The sequence below is a fragment of the Mobula birostris genome, chromosome 1 (genome assembly GCF_030028105.1).
Source record: "Mobula birostris isolate sMobBir1 chromosome 1, sMobBir1.hap1, whole genome shotgun sequence".
Lineage (NCBI taxonomy): Eukaryota > Metazoa > Chordata > Chondrichthyes > Myliobatiformes > Myliobatidae > Mobula > Mobula birostris.
Genome location: NC_092370.1, coordinates 133,431,976 through 133,451,075, shown reverse-complemented (window position 1 = coordinate 133,451,075; position 19,100 = coordinate 133,431,976). Strand labels below are relative to the sequence as shown.

Genomic DNA, 19,100 nt, shown 5'->3' with positions numbered 1-19,100 from the left:
TAGAACCAGGCCCTTTGGCCACTATGTCTGTTTTGAACTTAGCGTACCTATTGATACTGATCACATTTACAAGCACTTACCCATAGCCTAATGTGCCTTGGTGATTCAAGTGCTCATCCGGATGCCTCTTTAATGTTGTGGGAGTACCTGCCTTCACCATTTCCTCAGGCAGTGTATTCCAGATTTGCAATTGTCCTTTGGGTGAAAAAATTCTTCCTCAGATTTTATCTAAGCCTCTTGCGCCTCATAGTGAATCCAGTCCCCATGGTCTGCTCAGCCCAAATATGTTTCCAGCAAAAAGAGGGAGGGTAGTCTACGTGTTGTCCAGAACTCCTCGAAAGTTTTCAACTTAAATTTTTGCATACTTTTCCCTGAGCACTGAGATTCATTTTGAGAATGGCTCTCTTTGGGAAAGATGTTGTTGCCAGTTGACCAATAGAAAAGGGGGAGGAAGAAGAGTTGTTGATCGGTGAGAGAATGCCAAGAGACTGGCTTGAAGCTGAATTTTGTTGGAGAAAGTTTTTCAAAATTACCACTGTAATCCTTTACTTAATGGCTTTAAAATTACAATCATATTTGGTCTGTCTGTGATTCAAATGCTGAAAGGTGTTGGCATTGGAATTCACATCCACTGGCCACTTTATTCGGTACATCTGTACACCAGCTCGTTAATGCAAATATCTAATCAGCTAATCGTGTGGCAGCAACTCAATGCATAAAAGCACGCGGACATGATCAAGAGATTCAGTTGTTGTTCAGACTAAACATTAGAATGGGAGGAAGAAGTTTGATGTAAGTGGCTTTGTCCGTGGAATGATTGCTGGTGAAGGGTAGTTGGAGTATCTCAGAAACCGCTGATTTCCTGGGATTATCACAGACGACTCTGGAGTTCACAAAGAATGGTGTGAGAAACAAAAAACATCCAGTGAGCGGCAGTTCTGTGGGTGAAAATGCCTTATAAATGAGAGAGGTCAGAGGAGAATTGCCAGGCAAGTTCAAGCCAACAGGAAAATGACAGTAATTCAAATAACCAAACATTACAACAGTGGTGTGCGGAGAGCATCTCTGGACACATAACTTGTTGAACATTGAAGTGTTCGGGCTATAACAGCAGAAGGCCACGAACGTACACTCAGTGGCCACTTAAAGTACAGGAGCTCTGTGACTGACGTGATGAAAGAAATATATATTTAAAATTCATTAATGCTGTCTACCTCACTGACTCAACCCATTCAAAGTTAATTAATGTAGGCATTCAAAGTTGCATCACATCACAGCGTGAAGCAGAAAATGCGCAAATGCTCCATCTATAGTATGTTTTTGCTCTCCATGTAGGCGGTGTTGTCGCTCACCAGATGCCAGAGTAATTTAATTGCAAAGTTTGACAGTGACTCTTAAGTCATTAACTGCAGTGAGACATAGCCATTTCTGTATGAGTAATTTTTTCCTGCACTCACTGCTAAACTTGAGTTTTCCTCATTGTCTGTTTGACCTATTTCATTGTTCATCAATACAACATCTGCCTTCTAAGCACATGAAGTAATTTCTTTTTGGAAATGTTCATTGTTTAAAAACCTCTTTTCTTCATTTATTCTAGTAATAGAAGTTACAGAATTATTCAACGCAGAAAATGGTCCTTTGCTTTGTTCTCATTTGGTCTCGAGTAATTATGGTTAATTAGAATCACCAAGAATGATGTTATTATTCTCTGTATTAAATTTTTTATATTCTTATCTCAACAAAGACTGCTGAGGCACTGGAGACCAGAAATCCAATAAAATTTCACTGAAATAATACCAAACACGAAATTCTATAGATGCTGGAAATCCAAAGTAACACACACAACATGCTGGAGGAAATTAGCAGGCATGGCAGCATCTATGGAGGGGAATAAATAGTTAACATTTCATCAGGACTGGACAGGAAGGGGGATGACATGACATTGCCCTCTGGTGCCCCTTCTACTTCCCCTTCTTCTATGGTCTCCTGTCATCCAAAGTTCTCCTTCTGCTGCCCTTTACCTCTTCCACCTATCATCTTCCAGCTTCTTACTTCATCACCCCTCACCCACCCCCCCATCTTGCCCTGCACCTGGCTTCACCTATCACCCCACAAACAAGAGAAAATCTGCAAATATTGGAAATCCGAGCAACACACACAAAATGCTGGAGGAACTCAGCAGGCCAGGCAGCATCTATGGGGAAAAAAGGTACAGTCGACATTTTGAGCCGAAACCCTTTGGCAGGACTGGAGGAAGAAAAGCTGAGGAGTAGATTTAAAAGGTGGGGAAAGGGGAGAGAGAAACACCAGGTGCTAGGTGAAACCTGGAGGGGGATGGATGAAGTAAAGAGCTGGCAAGTTGATTGGTGAAAGAGACAAAAAGCCATAGAATAAAGAAAAATGGGGGAGGAGCACCAGAGGGAGGTGATGGGCACGCGAAGAGATAAGATGAGAGAGAGAAAAGGGGATGGGAAATGGTCGGGGTGGGGGGGGGCATTACCGGAAGTTTGAGAACTCGATATTCATGCCATCAGGTTGGAGGCTACCCAAACAGGAAATAAGGTGTACTGATATACAGGAAGCCACACCGGGAGCACCGAACACAGTAAATGACCCCCAACAGACTCGCAGGTGAAGTGTCGCCTGAATGGTAGTGAGGGAGGAGGTGTAGCACTTGCTCTGCTTGCAAGGATAAGTGCCAGGAGGAAGGTCAGTAGGGAGGGACGAATGGACGGGGGAGTCGCACGGGGAGTGATCCCTGAGGGAAGCAGAAAGTGAGGGGGTGGGGGTGGGGAGGGAAAGATATGTTTGGTGGTGAGATCCTGTTGGAGATGGTGAAATTTTTGGATAATTATGTGCTGGACCAAGAGTCTGGTGGGGTGGTAGGTGAGGGCAAGAGGAACCCTATCCCTGGTACAGTGGCGGGAGGATGGGGTAAGAGCAGACATGCATGAAATGGAAGCGATACGGTTGAGGGCAACGTTGATTGTGGAGAAAGGGAAGCCTCTTTTTTTGAAAAATGAGGACATCTCCTTCGTTCTAGAATGAAAAGCCTCATCCTGAGAGCAGATGCTGCAAAGACAGAGGAATTGAGAGAAAGGGATGGCGTTTTTACAAGTAGCAGGGTGGGATGAGGCATAGTCCAGGTAGCTGTGAGACTCCATAGGTTTGTAATAGACATCGGTGGATAAGCTGTCTTCAGAGATAGAGACTGTAATATTGAAAAAGGGAATGGAGCTGTTGGAAATGGACCCGGTGAATTATCGAGAAAGGGAATCACCCATCACTCCTTCCCCTCTCCCCCACCACCTTACTCTGGCTTTTTCACCTTCTCTTTCCAAGCCTGATGAGGAATCAGAGTCAGGAATGAATCACTGACATGTGTCATGATGTATGTTCTTTTGCTCCAGCAGTACATTGCAATACACAATTAAAATAAACTGTAGATGACAATAAGGTGTATGCGCTGGGAGAAAACAACATACAGTGCAAATTTATGAATGCCTTGCAATTACCTGGATATCATTCATTCCATGCCAGTATTGCTGGCTTTTCAAACACAGATATTTACAAATTAATAAATATGTCAATATTTAAAATTACATTTTAAAGGTTATTTACAATTGTATTAGGTTCAGAAACAATTAAAAACTGAACCCAGCCTTTGAACTGTCTGCAGCTCTGTATCAAAAGCAGGTAAGCCTCTGTGGTGTGCTGAGACTTCAGTATACCTGATTAAGTAATGGAGGCGTTCTGCATGATTGACCGAGGTAGGAGAAAGGCTTGAGGGTGTTTAGGATAGGGGTGTCGATTTAGCCATCTGAAGAGTTTGCTGTGATCACAAGATCAAAGTCAAGTGTATTGTCATCTGGTTGTACATATATACAATCAAATGAAACAACTTTCCTCTGGATCATGGTGCACTCACAAAATATACAGCACACAAAAAGAAATTACCAGATATAAGTTAATAAAATACAATTCAAGGTGCATAGAGCAGGTAAACAGTAAACAGCTTGCTGTCCTAGTGATGAGACCTTGGTAGTGGCAAGGTATTTGCTTAGTCTCACAGCCCGAGGTGTTAGCCAGGCTTGCAGTACTGGTACTGATGCTCCTGTATCTCCTTCCTGACAGTATAGCAAGTCAAAGAGATTGTGGTATGGGTGGTAGGGATCTTCAACATCTTCGGGCCCGTTATATTTTACATTCTCGGCAAATATCACAAATGGGAGGGAAATCCTGATGATTTTCTTGGCAGTTTTTACAACCCTTTGTAGGGTTTTGTGGTCCGATATCTGCAGCTTCCATACCACTCAATGGTGCAGCCAGACAGGACACTCCCAATGGTGCTTCTGTGGAAAATTGTTAGAATGTGGGTGGGGAGCCTTGCATGCCTCAATGTCCTCAGAAAATGTAGACACTGCTGTGCCTTCTAGACTAATGAGGAGGTGATGTGGGTTCAGGTTCGATCTTCTGTTATGTGCACACCAAGGAATTTCATGCTGCTCACACTCTCTACGGCAGAGCCATTGATGTGCAATGGAGAGTGGTCAACATGCACCTTCCTGAAGTCCACGGTAGTCTCTTTTGTTTTGTCCACATTGAGATTCAGGTTTTTCTCACGCCATTTGACAAGCCTGTCCACCTCTTTTCTATATGCCGACTCATCATTGTTGCTGATGAAGCCAGTCACTGTAGAACTTGATGATGTTGTTTGAGCTGGATCTGGCAGTACAGTTGTGAGTGAGAAGGGTGAACAGCAGCGGGCTGAGCACACAGCCCTGGTGGCACCAGTTATTAGTGTGATGGAGTTCGAGATGACTGACTGGGTCTTCCTGTCTTTCCACAAAGAGGGGTGTTGAGTCCCAATAAAGGCAATTCATCCAGTCTGATGGATGATTCCTCCAAGAGGATCACAACCTTGTTATGGTTTGGTGGCTTAAGTGCCTTAGTGACCCAGAGAGCTGTGCCCTCAGTAGGGTCATTCATGCCAAACAGGTCAAAGGATAGAGGACAGAGTAAGAATGGTCCACCAGTCTTCCAGGTTTGGGAGTTTAGCTGCAGGCTAGCAACCCTGACTGGTAAGACAAAATTATTACAGAAACAGCAGCGATGAATTCTGCTATATATGATTGCGACGGTATACCTGAAGCTCCAGCTGGGGCTTTTATGACTGACAGTAGTGAAAACCAAACTACTGACACGAAGAAGGAAACCTCAGAATAACACCAGAGATGGAGGACCTTCATTGCTGCATCAAATGCCAGCGGCTCAATGGGCGGTAGAGAGGAATAATTATGTTAAACGCCAAGCTGAAGTTGATGAACGACATCCTGGTGTTTCAGGCATCAGTTTCTAGGTGGCACAGGAGGGCCAAGTCTATAGCATCATCAATGATCCATTTTGAGTGGTAGATGAACTGGAAAAGGTCCAGTGTAGTTGGAAATGGGATGTTATACAATCTGTTACCAGCCGCACAAAGCAGTTCATGATTGTTGAGTTAAGTGCCACTGGGCAGTAATTATTTAGGCCAGTTACCTTTACTCTCCTGAACACCAGAATATGGTGGCTGCTTTGAAGCCTGCAGGCACAGTGGACTGTTGCAAAGAGATTTTAAAGATGTCCGTTAAGACCCCTTAGATGACTGTACAATACCTCAGCACCTGACCAGTTGTGTTGTCTGGCCTTGCAGCTTTGCGTGGGCTTACCTTTGCTAGGATCCACCTCACCTCGGCTACAGCCAGACGGGGTGCCTATTCCTTGGGCAGCAAGGGCCTTACTTGATGTCACATCATTCATTGCGTCCAGTCATGTGTAGAAGGCATTCAGCCTATCAGGAAGGGAGGTGTTGTCGATGCGCAGGGTGGATTGGTAATCTGTTACGATTGTCACATGCACCACGTGTACGTGGTGTCACAAAGTTTTCTCGCTTTGTCTTCCTGATGACACAGGAGAGTATGACTCCTGCTGACCTTACAGTTGTTCTGACCCCCAATCTGAAAGCAGCGTCCCAATCCCTAAGCAATGCACAAACCTCTGCAGTTGGCCATGGTTTCTGGTTTGCTCTGGCAGTGTAGTCTTTAATCATGGTAACGTTCTCAATGCAGCCAATCTCTGATCCTGCATATTCATCAATGTTGACATGATGATCATAGGTAGCCGCCTCCCTAAATATGCTCCAGTCTGTCCTTTTGAAATAGTCCTGCACCGCTGAGGTGGCAACTTCTGGCTGGGTCCAGATCTCCCTGTAAACTGGTTTGACTCGTTTAACCAGTGGTCTGTAGCCGGGGACCGGCAAAATATGTGTTCTGAGTAGCCAAGGTCAGGGGTCGAGGTACAGCCTTGTAGGTTCGACGAACACTGGTTGCGAAATTGACATGCTGGTAAAACTTTGTCAGGACTGCTTTAAGTTGGCACAGGACTGTTTTAAGTTGGCAGGATTGAAGTCACCAGAAGCAATGAAGAAACTATCAGGGTGAATAGCTTCAAGGTTGCAGATGGTGCTCTAGAGCTCCTGCAGGGATTTCCCAGCACTAGCACCGGCGGAGGGTGGGATGCAGTACTGTGCAAAAGTCTTGGACGCATACAGTGCCTATAAAAAGTATTAAACCCCCCTTGGAAGTTTTCATGTTTTATTGTTTTACAACATTGAATCATGGATTTAATTTGGCTGTTTTGACACTGATAAACAGGAAAAAGACTTTTATGTCAAAGTGAAAACATACCGCTACAAAGTGATCTAAATTAATTACAAATATAACACAAAATAATTGATTGCATAAATATTCACCCCCTTTAATATGACACATTAAATCATCACTGGTGGAGACAATTGTTTCAGTGCAGATCTGTTTTAGGAGACCTGTCTGCAATTAAGGTGTTTCAACTGATTGTAGTAAAATACACCTGTATCTGGAACGTACAACTGCTGGTGAGTTAGTATCCTGACGAAGTGAAGACAAAAGAACACTCCAAGCATATCTGTGAAAAGGTTGTTGAAAAGCACAATTTACGAGATGGATACAAGAAAACTTTCAAGTCACTAAATATCCCCTAAGTACTGTTAAGTCAATCATCAAGAAGGGAAAGAATATCGCCCAGCTGTAAATCTGCCTAGAGCAGGCTGTCCTCAAAAGCTGAGTAACCGTGCAAGAAGGGAACTAGCGAGGGAGGCCACCAAGAGACCTATGACAACTGTGGAGGAGTTACAAGCTTCAGTGGCTTGGCTGGGAGAGACTGCACATATAACAACTACTTCACCAGCCGCAGCTTTATGGGAGAGAGACAAGGAGAAAGCCACTGCTGGAAAAAAAAAACTCAGATGAAATCTTGGCTAGAGTTTGTGGGAGGCATGTGGGAGACTCAAGTCAGCTGGAGGAAGGTTCTATGGTCTGATGAAACCAAAATGGGCTTTTTAGCCATCAGACTAGATGCTGTCTTTGGCATAAGCCAAACACTGCACATCATCAAAACATACCATCCCTTCCATGAAACATGATGGTGGCTACATCATGATGTGGAGATGCTTCATGCAGCAGGCCCTGGAAGGCTTGTGAAGGTAGATGGTAAAATGAATGCAGCAAAATACAGGGAAATCCTGGAGGAAAACCAGATGCAGTCTGCAAGAGAACCCCAACTAGGGAGAAGATTTGTTTTCCAGCAAGTCAATAGAGCCAAAGCTACACAGGAATGGCTTAAAAATAACAAAATTAATGTCCTGGAGTGGCCAAGTCAGAGTCCAGATCCCAATACAATTAAGAATTTGTGGTTACACTTAAAAAGGGCTGTTCACTCACGATCTCCATGCAATCTGACAGAGTTTGAGTAGTTTTTGTAAAGAATAGTATGGGAAAAACTGTAGTGTCTAGATGTGCAAAGCTGAAAGAGACCTATCCACACAGACTCAAGGCTGTAATTGCTGCCAAAAGAGCATTGACTAAACACTGACTTGAAGGGGGTGAGTAATTGTGCAATCAATTATTTTGTGTTAATAATTTTAATAAATTTAGAACAATTTGTAGAAATTTGTTTTCACTTTGACATTGAAGAGTCTTTTCTGTTGATCATTGTCAAAAAAGCCATGTGAAATCCAACAAATTTTATGACATGCATGAGTCATGATAAACCTGATTCTAATATGGCTCTCTGTTGTGGACAACAGTGGGAAGGGGGCAGGGAGAGAGGAATCATGGTTAGGAAAAGGGGAAGGGAGAGAGAATGGAGCAGGAAACTCCTGAGAGACATTCTGCAATGATCAATAAACCAATTGTTTGGAATCAAATTACCTTGCCTGGTGTCGCAGGGCTGGGTGTGTCTACACCCTCGCCGCCCTCAGCCCTTGGCGCTCTTCCTCATACATATATATGTATGTTTGTGTGTATATATGCCTAAGACTTTTGCATAGTATTGAAAAAAGGCCTGCACTTTACCATCTTAAAAACTATCGGTGGTGTGCAGTGGGCCATTACTACCAAGGCATTCACATACCAGTTATATCAGGTCTGGTTCTATCTTTAGCAATATTTAGTGAGATAGCAATGTTCTTACACTGAATTGTGGCAGACACTAAACTTTCAGGAGGTAGAAACTCTTTATATCAAATTGATACATCATTAACAATGTGTAATCCTTGTTTTGAAGAGTCATTTAATTAATATCAGAAAAAAAATCCATTATATTCACTTTTATTCCTTTAGACTTAATTTCCCAGAACTCCTCATTGACTTATTCCCAGGAAGCACATGGGATGCATGTTTCCCAAAATCCATCACCTAGGAGTACTAGTCCTAGACCATCAGTGATTGGACGAACAGTACAGCGTCCCAGAGGAGATGGACAAGATGGTGATGCAGTATCTTCAAGGTAAGTGAAATATTAGTCGTAAGGTTCATTTTATTATCAAAGTATGCATTTATAATGCAACTCTGATATTTGTCTTCTCCAGATAGCCATGAAATACAGAAAGACCATGGGAGTTGATGAAAGAAAAAGTATCAACTGCCCCTCCCAGCACGAAATAGAAAAGGAACAAAACTCTTTGACCCCAAAATCCCCCACACACTCCCCCGCAGAAAATATCAGCAACTATAGTATCAAATCCCCACCCCTGCCCTACAGAAAAAAATAGTAACAATAACAATCCCTAACCCCCTCACTGTCATCCTTACAGAATACAATTAGTCTTTGCTTTCCAATGAGAATAACCAACAGTAACGTCTTTCCACTCCTACTGTGTGTCTCTTATGGGCAAGCCAGTTCTGAATCCAAACTTGTAATTCACCTGAATCTCATGTACCTTTATTTTTTGAAATAATCTAAGAGGGGCCTTATCAAATGCCTTACTAGAGCACATGTAGATAACGCCTAGTGCCTTACCCTCATCAAGCTGATTTGTTAACTCTACAACAAACTTGATCAGCCTTGCAAGGTATGGCCTGCCCTACACAAAGCCATGCCGACTGTCCCATGTCACAGCATTGTAGTTATTCAGAATATGATGCACTTTAAATTGCAAATCCATTTGTAACTATTTTCAAAATATTTTGTGATTTTTAAAGTTTTTGATTGAAAATTAAAGAAAGAACTAGTGGAGGTTTCTTTAAATGGACTTAAATAAAAAAAAGGCAGAAAATACTGTAAATGCATAATGCATGAAGACAAAATCTAAATGGCCATTTCAAATATTGATTCTTCCATCATTTCTTATGAAAAGGCCATTCCTGGAAAACACTTCATTCTCCTAATGGACATTGAGTGATTATCTATTTATCTGATATGTTCTGTCTTTATTTCTCATTTCAACTACTCAGTTTTCTTTCTTTTCCCTTTGCGGAGGAAAGCTGTCTGAGATTGATGATTTTCTATGGCTAGGTTTAGGATGTTTGCTTTTGGTAATGAGCCATGTTCTCCACTGAGGTAAATCCTATCCTTTTTTCGATTTGAACATTAAAGATTGGCATTTTATTCTATTTAGCTATGGGGCAATTCATTCTCAGTATAATTTCCTGCATTGACAGAAAAGAGGCGATGGAAAGCGCGGCAGTATTCTTTGAAGTGCAAAAGAAATTTATTAGAGAACATTTCAGTCCTAAGTCAGCCTTCACTGATTCATGAGCTTGTAGAATGAGAAACATAATGAGGTTATTCAGCTCATACAACCTGCTCTACCGTCCATGCTCAGGTTCCATCTTCACTAAATTGACAGGTAGGACTTGAGTCATGAAACTAGACTGGCACATCAGTACAGTACTGTAAATTAATTGACAAGTGATATAATTCAGCTCTAACTTTAATAAAAGGTAAAGAAGAATGGGATACCAAATTAGATATTAAAGTAGAAGGTATACAGTATAGCTCCTACCTGGAATATTGGGTGCCGTATTGGACACCTGATCCTTAAGGGGGATTATTGTCTTTGAAAGGAAACAAATTGCATAGTGGATCCAATTTAGAATATCAGGAATCTAAAGATGGACATGATCTAACCGAAGTTTTCAAACTTCTATTGGAACTTGGGCAAATTTTCCACTGTAATTTTAATCACCTGAGTGTAACAATTTAAAGATCTATTGGGTTCAGTGTACGTAGGGAAATCGGATGGATTTATTTTCCTACTTTGAGAGATGTTAGAAATTACTTGTAGCCTTGGAGTGAGGAAGCCAGGGAGACAGACAAGTTATAAAAACCAAATCAAATTATCTCGTTGCACCTTCTCTTGCCCCAGCATTCTGTTGGCTACCAGTCAACTTTTAACAAACATTTGCTCGATTTGTAATGGCAAGCCACCTTGTGCCTGGTGTGTGAGTTTCTGATATCATGAGAGTGATGCCATCTGGAGTTGAGCCATCTGTTGCTTAGCTCCTGTTGGTTCACTCACAGTGGTAAAGTCAAAGGGAAAGTTTCGAGCAAGAGCGATCCAAGCAAGACCTCAAAGGTGGAGCTGGCCGAAGGTGATGCAACCTCAGAATGACTGAAGGCGGAGGAAGGCTGCAGTAGTGAAGGGTCCCTCGTCATCTTGAATTCTATACCACTGGACTCTGACCCCAATCTGTTGAGGACCGTGTGGTGACTACTCGTGCATCAGCCTCTCCATGTTAAACAAAGTCAGGCACAGGCATTCTCCATTAAGGGGTTCCACCCTAACATCCTGGATTAAGTCCCATTGTGATCAGCAAGTGGCAATGTGTGCAGGACTGAGGTCTGGAAGCCCCTCAGAATATGTGAATATTCTACAGCCATGTGAAGACAACCCCTTAGGGGAACATTGTACTTTACTTGAGTGATTGAATTACTATAGGTGTGTGAAATGAAGATGAGTTGCATTGGTCCATGTGTAGGTTCCTTAAGAATCTGCAGTTGAGGCTGATTATTGAAAGTTTGCACAGAAAGTGAAGGAAAGAAACTTGTGGAGCACTTTCACAATCTCAGGAACCTCAGGTTTATAGCTTTTGAAGTAGTTTTGTGCTTTAGTGAATAGTTGATTTGTACACAGCAAGGTCCCAATGTGATCATAATTTCTATTTTTATTGTTTGATATCTAAACAGTGTTAAGATCACAAGGGAAACCCACTTGCTGTGGTAGCTCCTAGCTTTCATTTTCTCACTTCATTCCCCCCACCCACCTGGTTTCATTTATCACCTTCTAGTTTGTACTCTTTCCCCTCCCCATCCCACCATCTTATACTGTTTTTTTCCTCTTCCTTGCCAGTCCTGATGAAGGGTTTTGGCCTGAAAACTTGACTGCCTGACCTGCTGAGTTCCTCCAGCATTTTGTGTGTGAAACTCAATTGCTGCTCTTTGAATTGATACTGTGGGATTTTTCATGTCCAGCTGGGAGGACAGATGGGTCTTGATTTAATATTTCAGTGAAAATATGGTACCTTTGACAGTGCAGCATTTGGCTCTGTACAGCTATACAGAAGTGTTATCCCTGATCTTGTGCTCAAGCCTTTGGAGTGGAAATTAAAACTATCATCTTATGAATCAAGATTATTATTAGATGAACAGACACAACACTTGGCTTGTTGGTGTTTAACCAGACAATGTTTAATAAAGTATTTCTTTATTGCACACATCATTTTAAGTTTACAATAGAATAAGTGAAGTGCACCTTTCTTTTTCTTTTAAACCCCATAATAAGTAGCTGCCTCTAATCTATATCTATTGTAACAACCTTTTGCAAGGAACAAGGAACAGTTGCGAAATGACAATTTGACTTCTCATACATTGTCAGTTACAAAATTAATCTGTATCTTCAGGCACTTGAAATTACATTTGACATGTTCTTAATAGTCTATCTGATGTTAACATTTTCTGACCACTTACAGTGGATAAATCCTGGTGCATTTCAGAATCACAATGGCCTTTAAAATCACTGACATATGTCATGAAATTTGTGGCTTTGCAGCAGCAGTACAGTGCAATACATAACAAAGTATAAATTGTATATTAAGAAAATTTAAATTAAAAGTGCAAAAAGAGAACAAAAATAGTGAGAAATCTGAGGGCAGAGGGCAAGAAGCTGTTCGTAAAACATTGAGTGTTCACATGTATAAATATGTTCTTACCACAAGGATGAAAGCTAAGCCCTTGAAGATTTACATTTCGTATTGGTAATTTGGTTTGTTGACGAAGTGTACGATAACAAAGTTTACTAACAATATAGATCTACATGAGAAAGTTGAGCTGCGGGAGAGATGTCAAGAATGGAAGCAATAGTAATATTAAATTAATTTAAAAAATGGTGATCAGAAGCATCTAGAATTACAATGGAAGAAAATGCAGAAAGCTTTCATATAGTCATAGCAAGCAGTTTGAAGGTATGTCTGCCTTTATTGCAATGAGCTTAGAATATATGAGTAGGAGTATATGCTGCCAAAATGCAGGGCTGTAGTGAGACCAAACTTGGAGCAGAGAATAGGATACAATAGAACTTTGTTGTCATTGTTTAGGCCAACGAGATTGTGATGCTGCTGCAGTCCATGCAACACAGATATTTACGATGCATATGGTACGGCTTAATTTAAAAAAATCCTATACTTGAATGCAACGAGTGACTTCGATAGTCTGTGAAGCTCAAAGGCCACTGGTAAGCTGGGATGTAACATTATTCAGGAAGAAGCTGTTTTCAGTCTTGGCTAGGTGGTTTCTGTAACTCCTACCAGATGGCAATGTCCAGAATGAGATGGGTCTTTAATGATGTGAAGAGCCCGCCATAGGCATCAAGAGTTATAGGTTGTCTCAAGGTCCAGTAGTTGAGTCCCATTGATATGCTGAGCCATCCTAATCACCTGCTGGAGTGCTTTGTGATTTGTCTTGTGGCAGGTATAGCAGCACACTGTCATACCGTATGTGAGTATGCTGTCTGTCACACATCGGTAAAAGTTGACCAACAGTTTTTGGAGAAGATTAGCTTTCCTTAAGCACTGCTGGTATTATAGTCACCTTTGTGCCTTCCCTACTATTGAGGTTGTGTTGATGGACCAGGAGAGCTCCTCAGTGATGTGCATTCCCGAATGCCCTAATTCTGCTCCCATGTCTTATTGTCTTAAATTGTGAATCTAATTTTTATAGATGCACCGTAGAAAGCATTCTTCTAGGGTGCATCACAACCTGGTATGGAAGTTGTCCTGTCCAAGACCGGAAGAGGCTGCAGAAGATCGTGAACATGGCGCAGCACATCACACAAACCAATCTTCTATCCTTGGACTCACTTTACACCGCACACTGTCGGAGCAGTGCTGCCTGGATAATCAAGGACACAACCCACCCAGCCAACACACTTTTCATCCCTCTTCCCTCCAGAAGGCTCAGGAGCTCCAAATATCCGGACCTGCCTCTCAGTTTTTTTTGCACTACCTTACTTTCCATTTTTCTATTTTCTATTTATGATTTATAATTTAAATTTCTAATATTTACTAGCGATTTGTAATCCAGGGAGCGGGAAGCGCAGAATCAAATATCGCTGTGATGATTGTACGTTCTAGTATCAATTGTTTGGCGACAATAAAGTATAAAGTATCATGTTTTCATTGTTATGTGTGCTTAGGTTCAGAGTTAAATGCGTTAAAAGTTAAGTGCATTAAAATGCATTCAAAGTTAAAATAATCTTTCTTTTGTCCTTGATGACCTGACAAATACAGTGGCAAGTGTTCACAAGATTAAACACCTCCACAAATCAGCATGGGGAAGGTGGATTGTGGTTGGTGCCCTCTACAGTTGCCCTGACAGAATTATGCACTCTGTGGAAACTTGAAGCAAAATAATTTAGTAGCCACGGATTGTTTTAATGTGAATTTTCCAAATTGTAAGCCATTCATTTCTTTGGTAATAAAACTAATATTTTTAAAATGTACAGCTTTGGAAAGTGCAGAAACTGATTTAGGGATGTTTAAAATTGTTAGTAGATGTCCAAGCAGCCAAAGTGCCTCAGTTCAATAATCACAGACCAGTTGCACCATTTCTGTGTTGATAATTTTGGAGCAGTATTGGCACAAAGAATCAGTGCAATAGTGTCTCTGATAGTTTTAGCAGTTGTAACCATTACCAATTCACTTCATGCATATGAAAGATAGCATTTTTCAAGATAAAACTTCTGTCTCATTCAAAACATTTTGTGTGATAGTAAGAAATAGAATTCTGTTAGAGACATTGCAGAAGTGTGCCACACCGTTAATGATTAGCGGTCTGATCTTCAGTGCTTTCTGTTGAAATTTTGTTGAATATGTGTTGATATGTGTTTTCATGTCATTTCTCTTTTTAAATTCAATCTCAGTGGAAGTAGTTCCCAAGGATTTCCCAACAGCAGAAGTTCAGTGTCTAAGCATTCGGTGGCTGACTTGACCCAGTTGGAGCTGCCTGAGATGGAAAGTGAGAATTCCTTGGAACTTCAGTTCCAGCAGCTTAGTCTTCCACAGTTCTGTGTAACTCTCCTGGAACATGCAGTACCTTTGCTCAAAACAGGTAAGCAGTCTGGTGGAAACCGGGTTTTAATCAGATTGTATATCTCTGTTGCTTTTCTTTCCAACTTGGTCTATCAACCAGGGTATGCTTGATGATGAAAGATAGACTTAAGAGAACTGATGATAGAAACTGTTTCAGTACCTTTTATAAAAAAGAACATGCAGGACTTGATAGCTTTGTGTAGTAAAACAGCATTGCTCAGTTCCTGGAATTAAACTTGGCTGAAATTGAGTGCTCCTGTCCCTATATTTATAATGGATTGTCTCAATAAAACATGAAAATATGTGCAGTTGTGGAATGGAGCTTATACTGATGTTGGATGTGTGGTATTTTGTTATGTGGAAACTGGAATTCATTTCTGCATTTCGTTTATGCTAGTGAATTTGAAAGTGCATTTTGAAACTTACTGAAATGTATATTTATTGCATTGAAGTTAAATACATTTGTGACTTTGACCCATAAATACACGAGGTACATATGATGATAAGAGGCATAGACTGAGTGGACAGTCAGAGACTTTTTCCCAGGGCAGAAATATGAAAGTGCTGGAGAAGGGATTGAGAGGGATGATAAATCAGTCATGGTGGAATGGTTAAGCCGAAGGAGCAGAATTAGGTCCTGTGTCTTTTGGTCTTATGGAAATGGCTTAATATGAGGGTGCATAATTTTAAGGTGATTTGAGGAAAGTATAAGGGTAATGTCAAAGGTAGTGTTTTTGCACAGAAAGTGGTGGGTGCCTGGAACCTGCTGCTAGGAGTGGTAGTAGAGTCAGATACATTAGGGCCATTTAAGAGACAAATGGCCAATGGGTGAAAGAAAGATGAAGGACAATGTAGGAGGGAAGGGTAAGAATGTCTTACAGTATGTTAAAAGGCCAGCACCACATTGTAGGCTGAAGGACCTGTACTGTTCTAGGTTCTAAAGGGAATGTATTGCCACAGTAATATTCTTATTAATTGATAACTGTTGAGCTGGTATTATTCAAAAGGAAAATGAAGCTAATAATGATTCAAGAAATAATGAAATTTTTCCTGTTATGCATCCTTATTATCTGATGATTGATATACAGCATTGTGCACAGGCATTTGGATAATTGGTTTATTATTGTCATGTAGCAAAATTCAGTGAAAAGCTTTTGATTGCATGCCGCCTAGACAGATCATTTAATCTGTATGTACATCATAGTAGCATAAAAGGAAAATAAAACTGAATGCAGAATATAGCATTACAGTTACACAAAGTCCAGTGAAGGTTTTCGAAGTGTAAGGCCCATGACGAGGGTCCACTAATTTTGTGCTATATTATATGCTTTCTCGTTTGCTTTCATGCTGTTTTTGACATCCCTTGCCAGCTAAGGTTGCCTCATCCTCCCTTTAGAATACTCCTTCATCTTTGCGATGTATCTATCCTGTGTCTTCCAAATTGTCCTCAGAAGCTCCAGCCATTGCTGTTCTGCTGTCATCTCTGCTACTGTCCCCTCCAATCCACTTCGGCCAGCTTCTCTCTCATGCATCTATAATTCCCTTTACTGCACGATAATAATGATATATCTGACTTTATCTTCTCCCTCTCAATTTGCAGGGTGAATTCGATCATGTTATGATCACTGTCTCTTAAGGGTTTCTTTACCTTATCCTCCCTAATCAAATCTGGTTCACTACACAACACCCAATCCAGAATTGCCTTTTTCCTTGTGGACTCAACTACAAGCTGCTCTAAAAAGTCATCTCATACACATTCTACAAATACCTTCTCTTGGAATCCAACACCAACCTGATTTTCCAAATCTATCTGCACATTGAAATCCGCCATGACTGTTGTAACATTGCCCTTTTCACATGCCTTTTCTATCTCCCTTTGTAATTTGCACCCTGCCTCATTGTTGTAGTTTGGAGGCCTGTACCTAACTCATATCAGGGTCTTTTTACCCTTGCTGATTCTTTACACCACCTACAAGATTCTGCATCTTTTGATCCTATGTCACCTCTTTTTAAGGATTTGATTTCATCTTTTTTCTACCAACAGGGCCATCCCACCCTCTCACTCTACCAGTCTGTCCTTTCAATACAATATGTATCCTTGGATGTTAAGCTCCCAACTATGTTTTTCTTTTGGCCATGCGATGCCCACAGTGTCATACCTGCCAATCTCTAAATGTGCTACAAGATTTTCTACCTTATTCCATATACTGAGTGATTTCAAATATAACACCTTCAGTCCTGTATTCATCGTCCTTATGGATTTTGTCCCCATTTTGCATTTCAAATCATCCCACTGACTGCAATGTTTCCCTGTCATTTACCTGTCCATCCTCACACAGTGCATCTACTTGTATAGCAGCTGACCTATACTCAGCCTTATTACTCTGGTTTCCTACCAAATTAGTTTAAACCCTCCCCAACAGCTCTAGCAAACCTGAAGGATATTGGTCCCCCTCAAGTTCAGGTCTTGCCTGTCCTTTTTGTACAGGTCATATCAGAGGTTTTTAAGAGCAGATTAAATAGATTTAATTCTAAAATTACTGTAATAAAAATATATTTAAGACCATAAGATATAGGAGCAGATCTAGCCATTTGGTTTGAGGGTTTGCTCCACCATTCATTCTATCATGGCTGATTTATTATCCATCTCAACCCCTTTCTTCTGCCTTCTCCCTATAACCTTTGACACTCTTAATCAAGCACCTATTGACCTGCGCTTTAAATATACCCAATAACTTGCCTTCACAGCCGTCTTTGGAAATGAATTCCATAGATCCACCACCCTCTGGCTGAAGAAATTCTTCCTTGTCTCTGTTCGAAAGGGAAGTCCTTGTATTCCGAAACTGTGCCCCCTGGTTCTAGACTCCCACACTAATGGAAACAGTCCCTCCACATCCACTCTATCTAGGTCTTACATGTTCAATAGGTTTGTATCAGGTTTAATATTACTGGTATATGTCATGAAATTTGTTGTTTTGCAGCGGCAGTACATTGCAATACATAATAGTTAAAAAAAAAACTATAGACTAACAATAAGAAATACATACACACACACACACACACACACACACACACACACACAGTGAGGCAGTGGATTGTGGTACCAGGAACACATCAAGATCAGAGCGTTTTGACCCAATTAAGCTGAAGTTTCATGGAAATAGTTAAAAAGTTGTTTTAAAAAAAATACAAACTACTATTTAACTGAGTAACAAATTATGTATTTAAGTGAAATACAGAACAAATCGGAACATTACCAATGCTACTACAGTACTATAAAGCTGTATTAGTTCCTCAAGGGAGGAATTCATCCACTGCAGGCTTCTGTGTATGGGGTGTCCAGGGAGGAGTAGCACCTCTGGTGGAGGGGCTTGTAGTGTTCATTTTATGGCCGCTCATTCTCTTTTGGACCCAACCAGACACTCAGCTCCCACCTGTGGCTCCAAGTAGCTGTTTGCATGTGACAGCGGCCATTCTCCAGTACAACGCTTTGACAAGTGGTATAAACCAGATGAGGGTAGCCGATGAGCTTCATACCCTGGTGAGATTGGGACATGCCTGTCCTTGCAGGTGAAGTGAGCTCCAATGTACTGGACTGATGAGAGAAACAGTGAGATTCCACGGCCAAGAATGTGGTTCTGCAATGCTTTGTGGGGAGCAAAGTTTATGATGAGGCACAGAAGAAGTTATGATTACCCACTGCAAGAAAGGAAGACCCTAGTTTGTGATGCCTGCTCGTACCACTAGACCCAGACTACTGAGGTGAAGAGAGTTGAACTGTCCTAGTGCAATGGCTCTTCCACTTTAAAAACAGGTATCAGTGTCATCGTTGGATATGACAAACATCCTACACTCTGCCGTGTTCTTTTGACTGAGCAAACTTAGCAAGACACCTAGTACAGAAAATGGACTGCCTTCATACAATGCTTCTGGTTGCATCCTCCAAATCTTCATTTTCATTGTAATACTCAGTATGGTTCTTGATGCTTTCCAATTCTTCATAGTTCTTAACTTGAAGTAGTGAAATTGTTTCATTTCGCTCCTGGCCATTTCTGGCATCTCCAAGCCTGAGTGCTTGAAACCATAGTGAACAAAGCAATTCTAAATTGTCTTACTGATTATTTCCCTCCAACTATCAACTAACTACTTTTTAAACAC

At 41.2% G+C, this 19,100-nt stretch overlaps 1 protein-coding gene across 5 annotated transcripts in view; it reads left to right on the top strand.

Moving 5' to 3' along the window:
- The window catches only part of rttn (rotatin), a 255,727-nt gene that overhangs the window by 32,569 nt on the left and 204,058 nt on the right, over positions 1 to 19,100 (top strand). For all 5 annotated transcript variants that reach the window (XM_072262511.1, XM_072262520.1, XM_072262502.1 and 2 more), the window contains 2 exons: positions 8,697 to 8,862; positions 14,774 to 14,961. In XM_072262511.1, the coding sequence (XP_072118612.1) occupies positions 8,697 to 8,862; positions 14,774 to 14,961 (354 nt within the window). The remainder of the gene's footprint in view (positions 1 to 8,696; positions 8,863 to 14,773; positions 14,962 to 19,100) is intronic.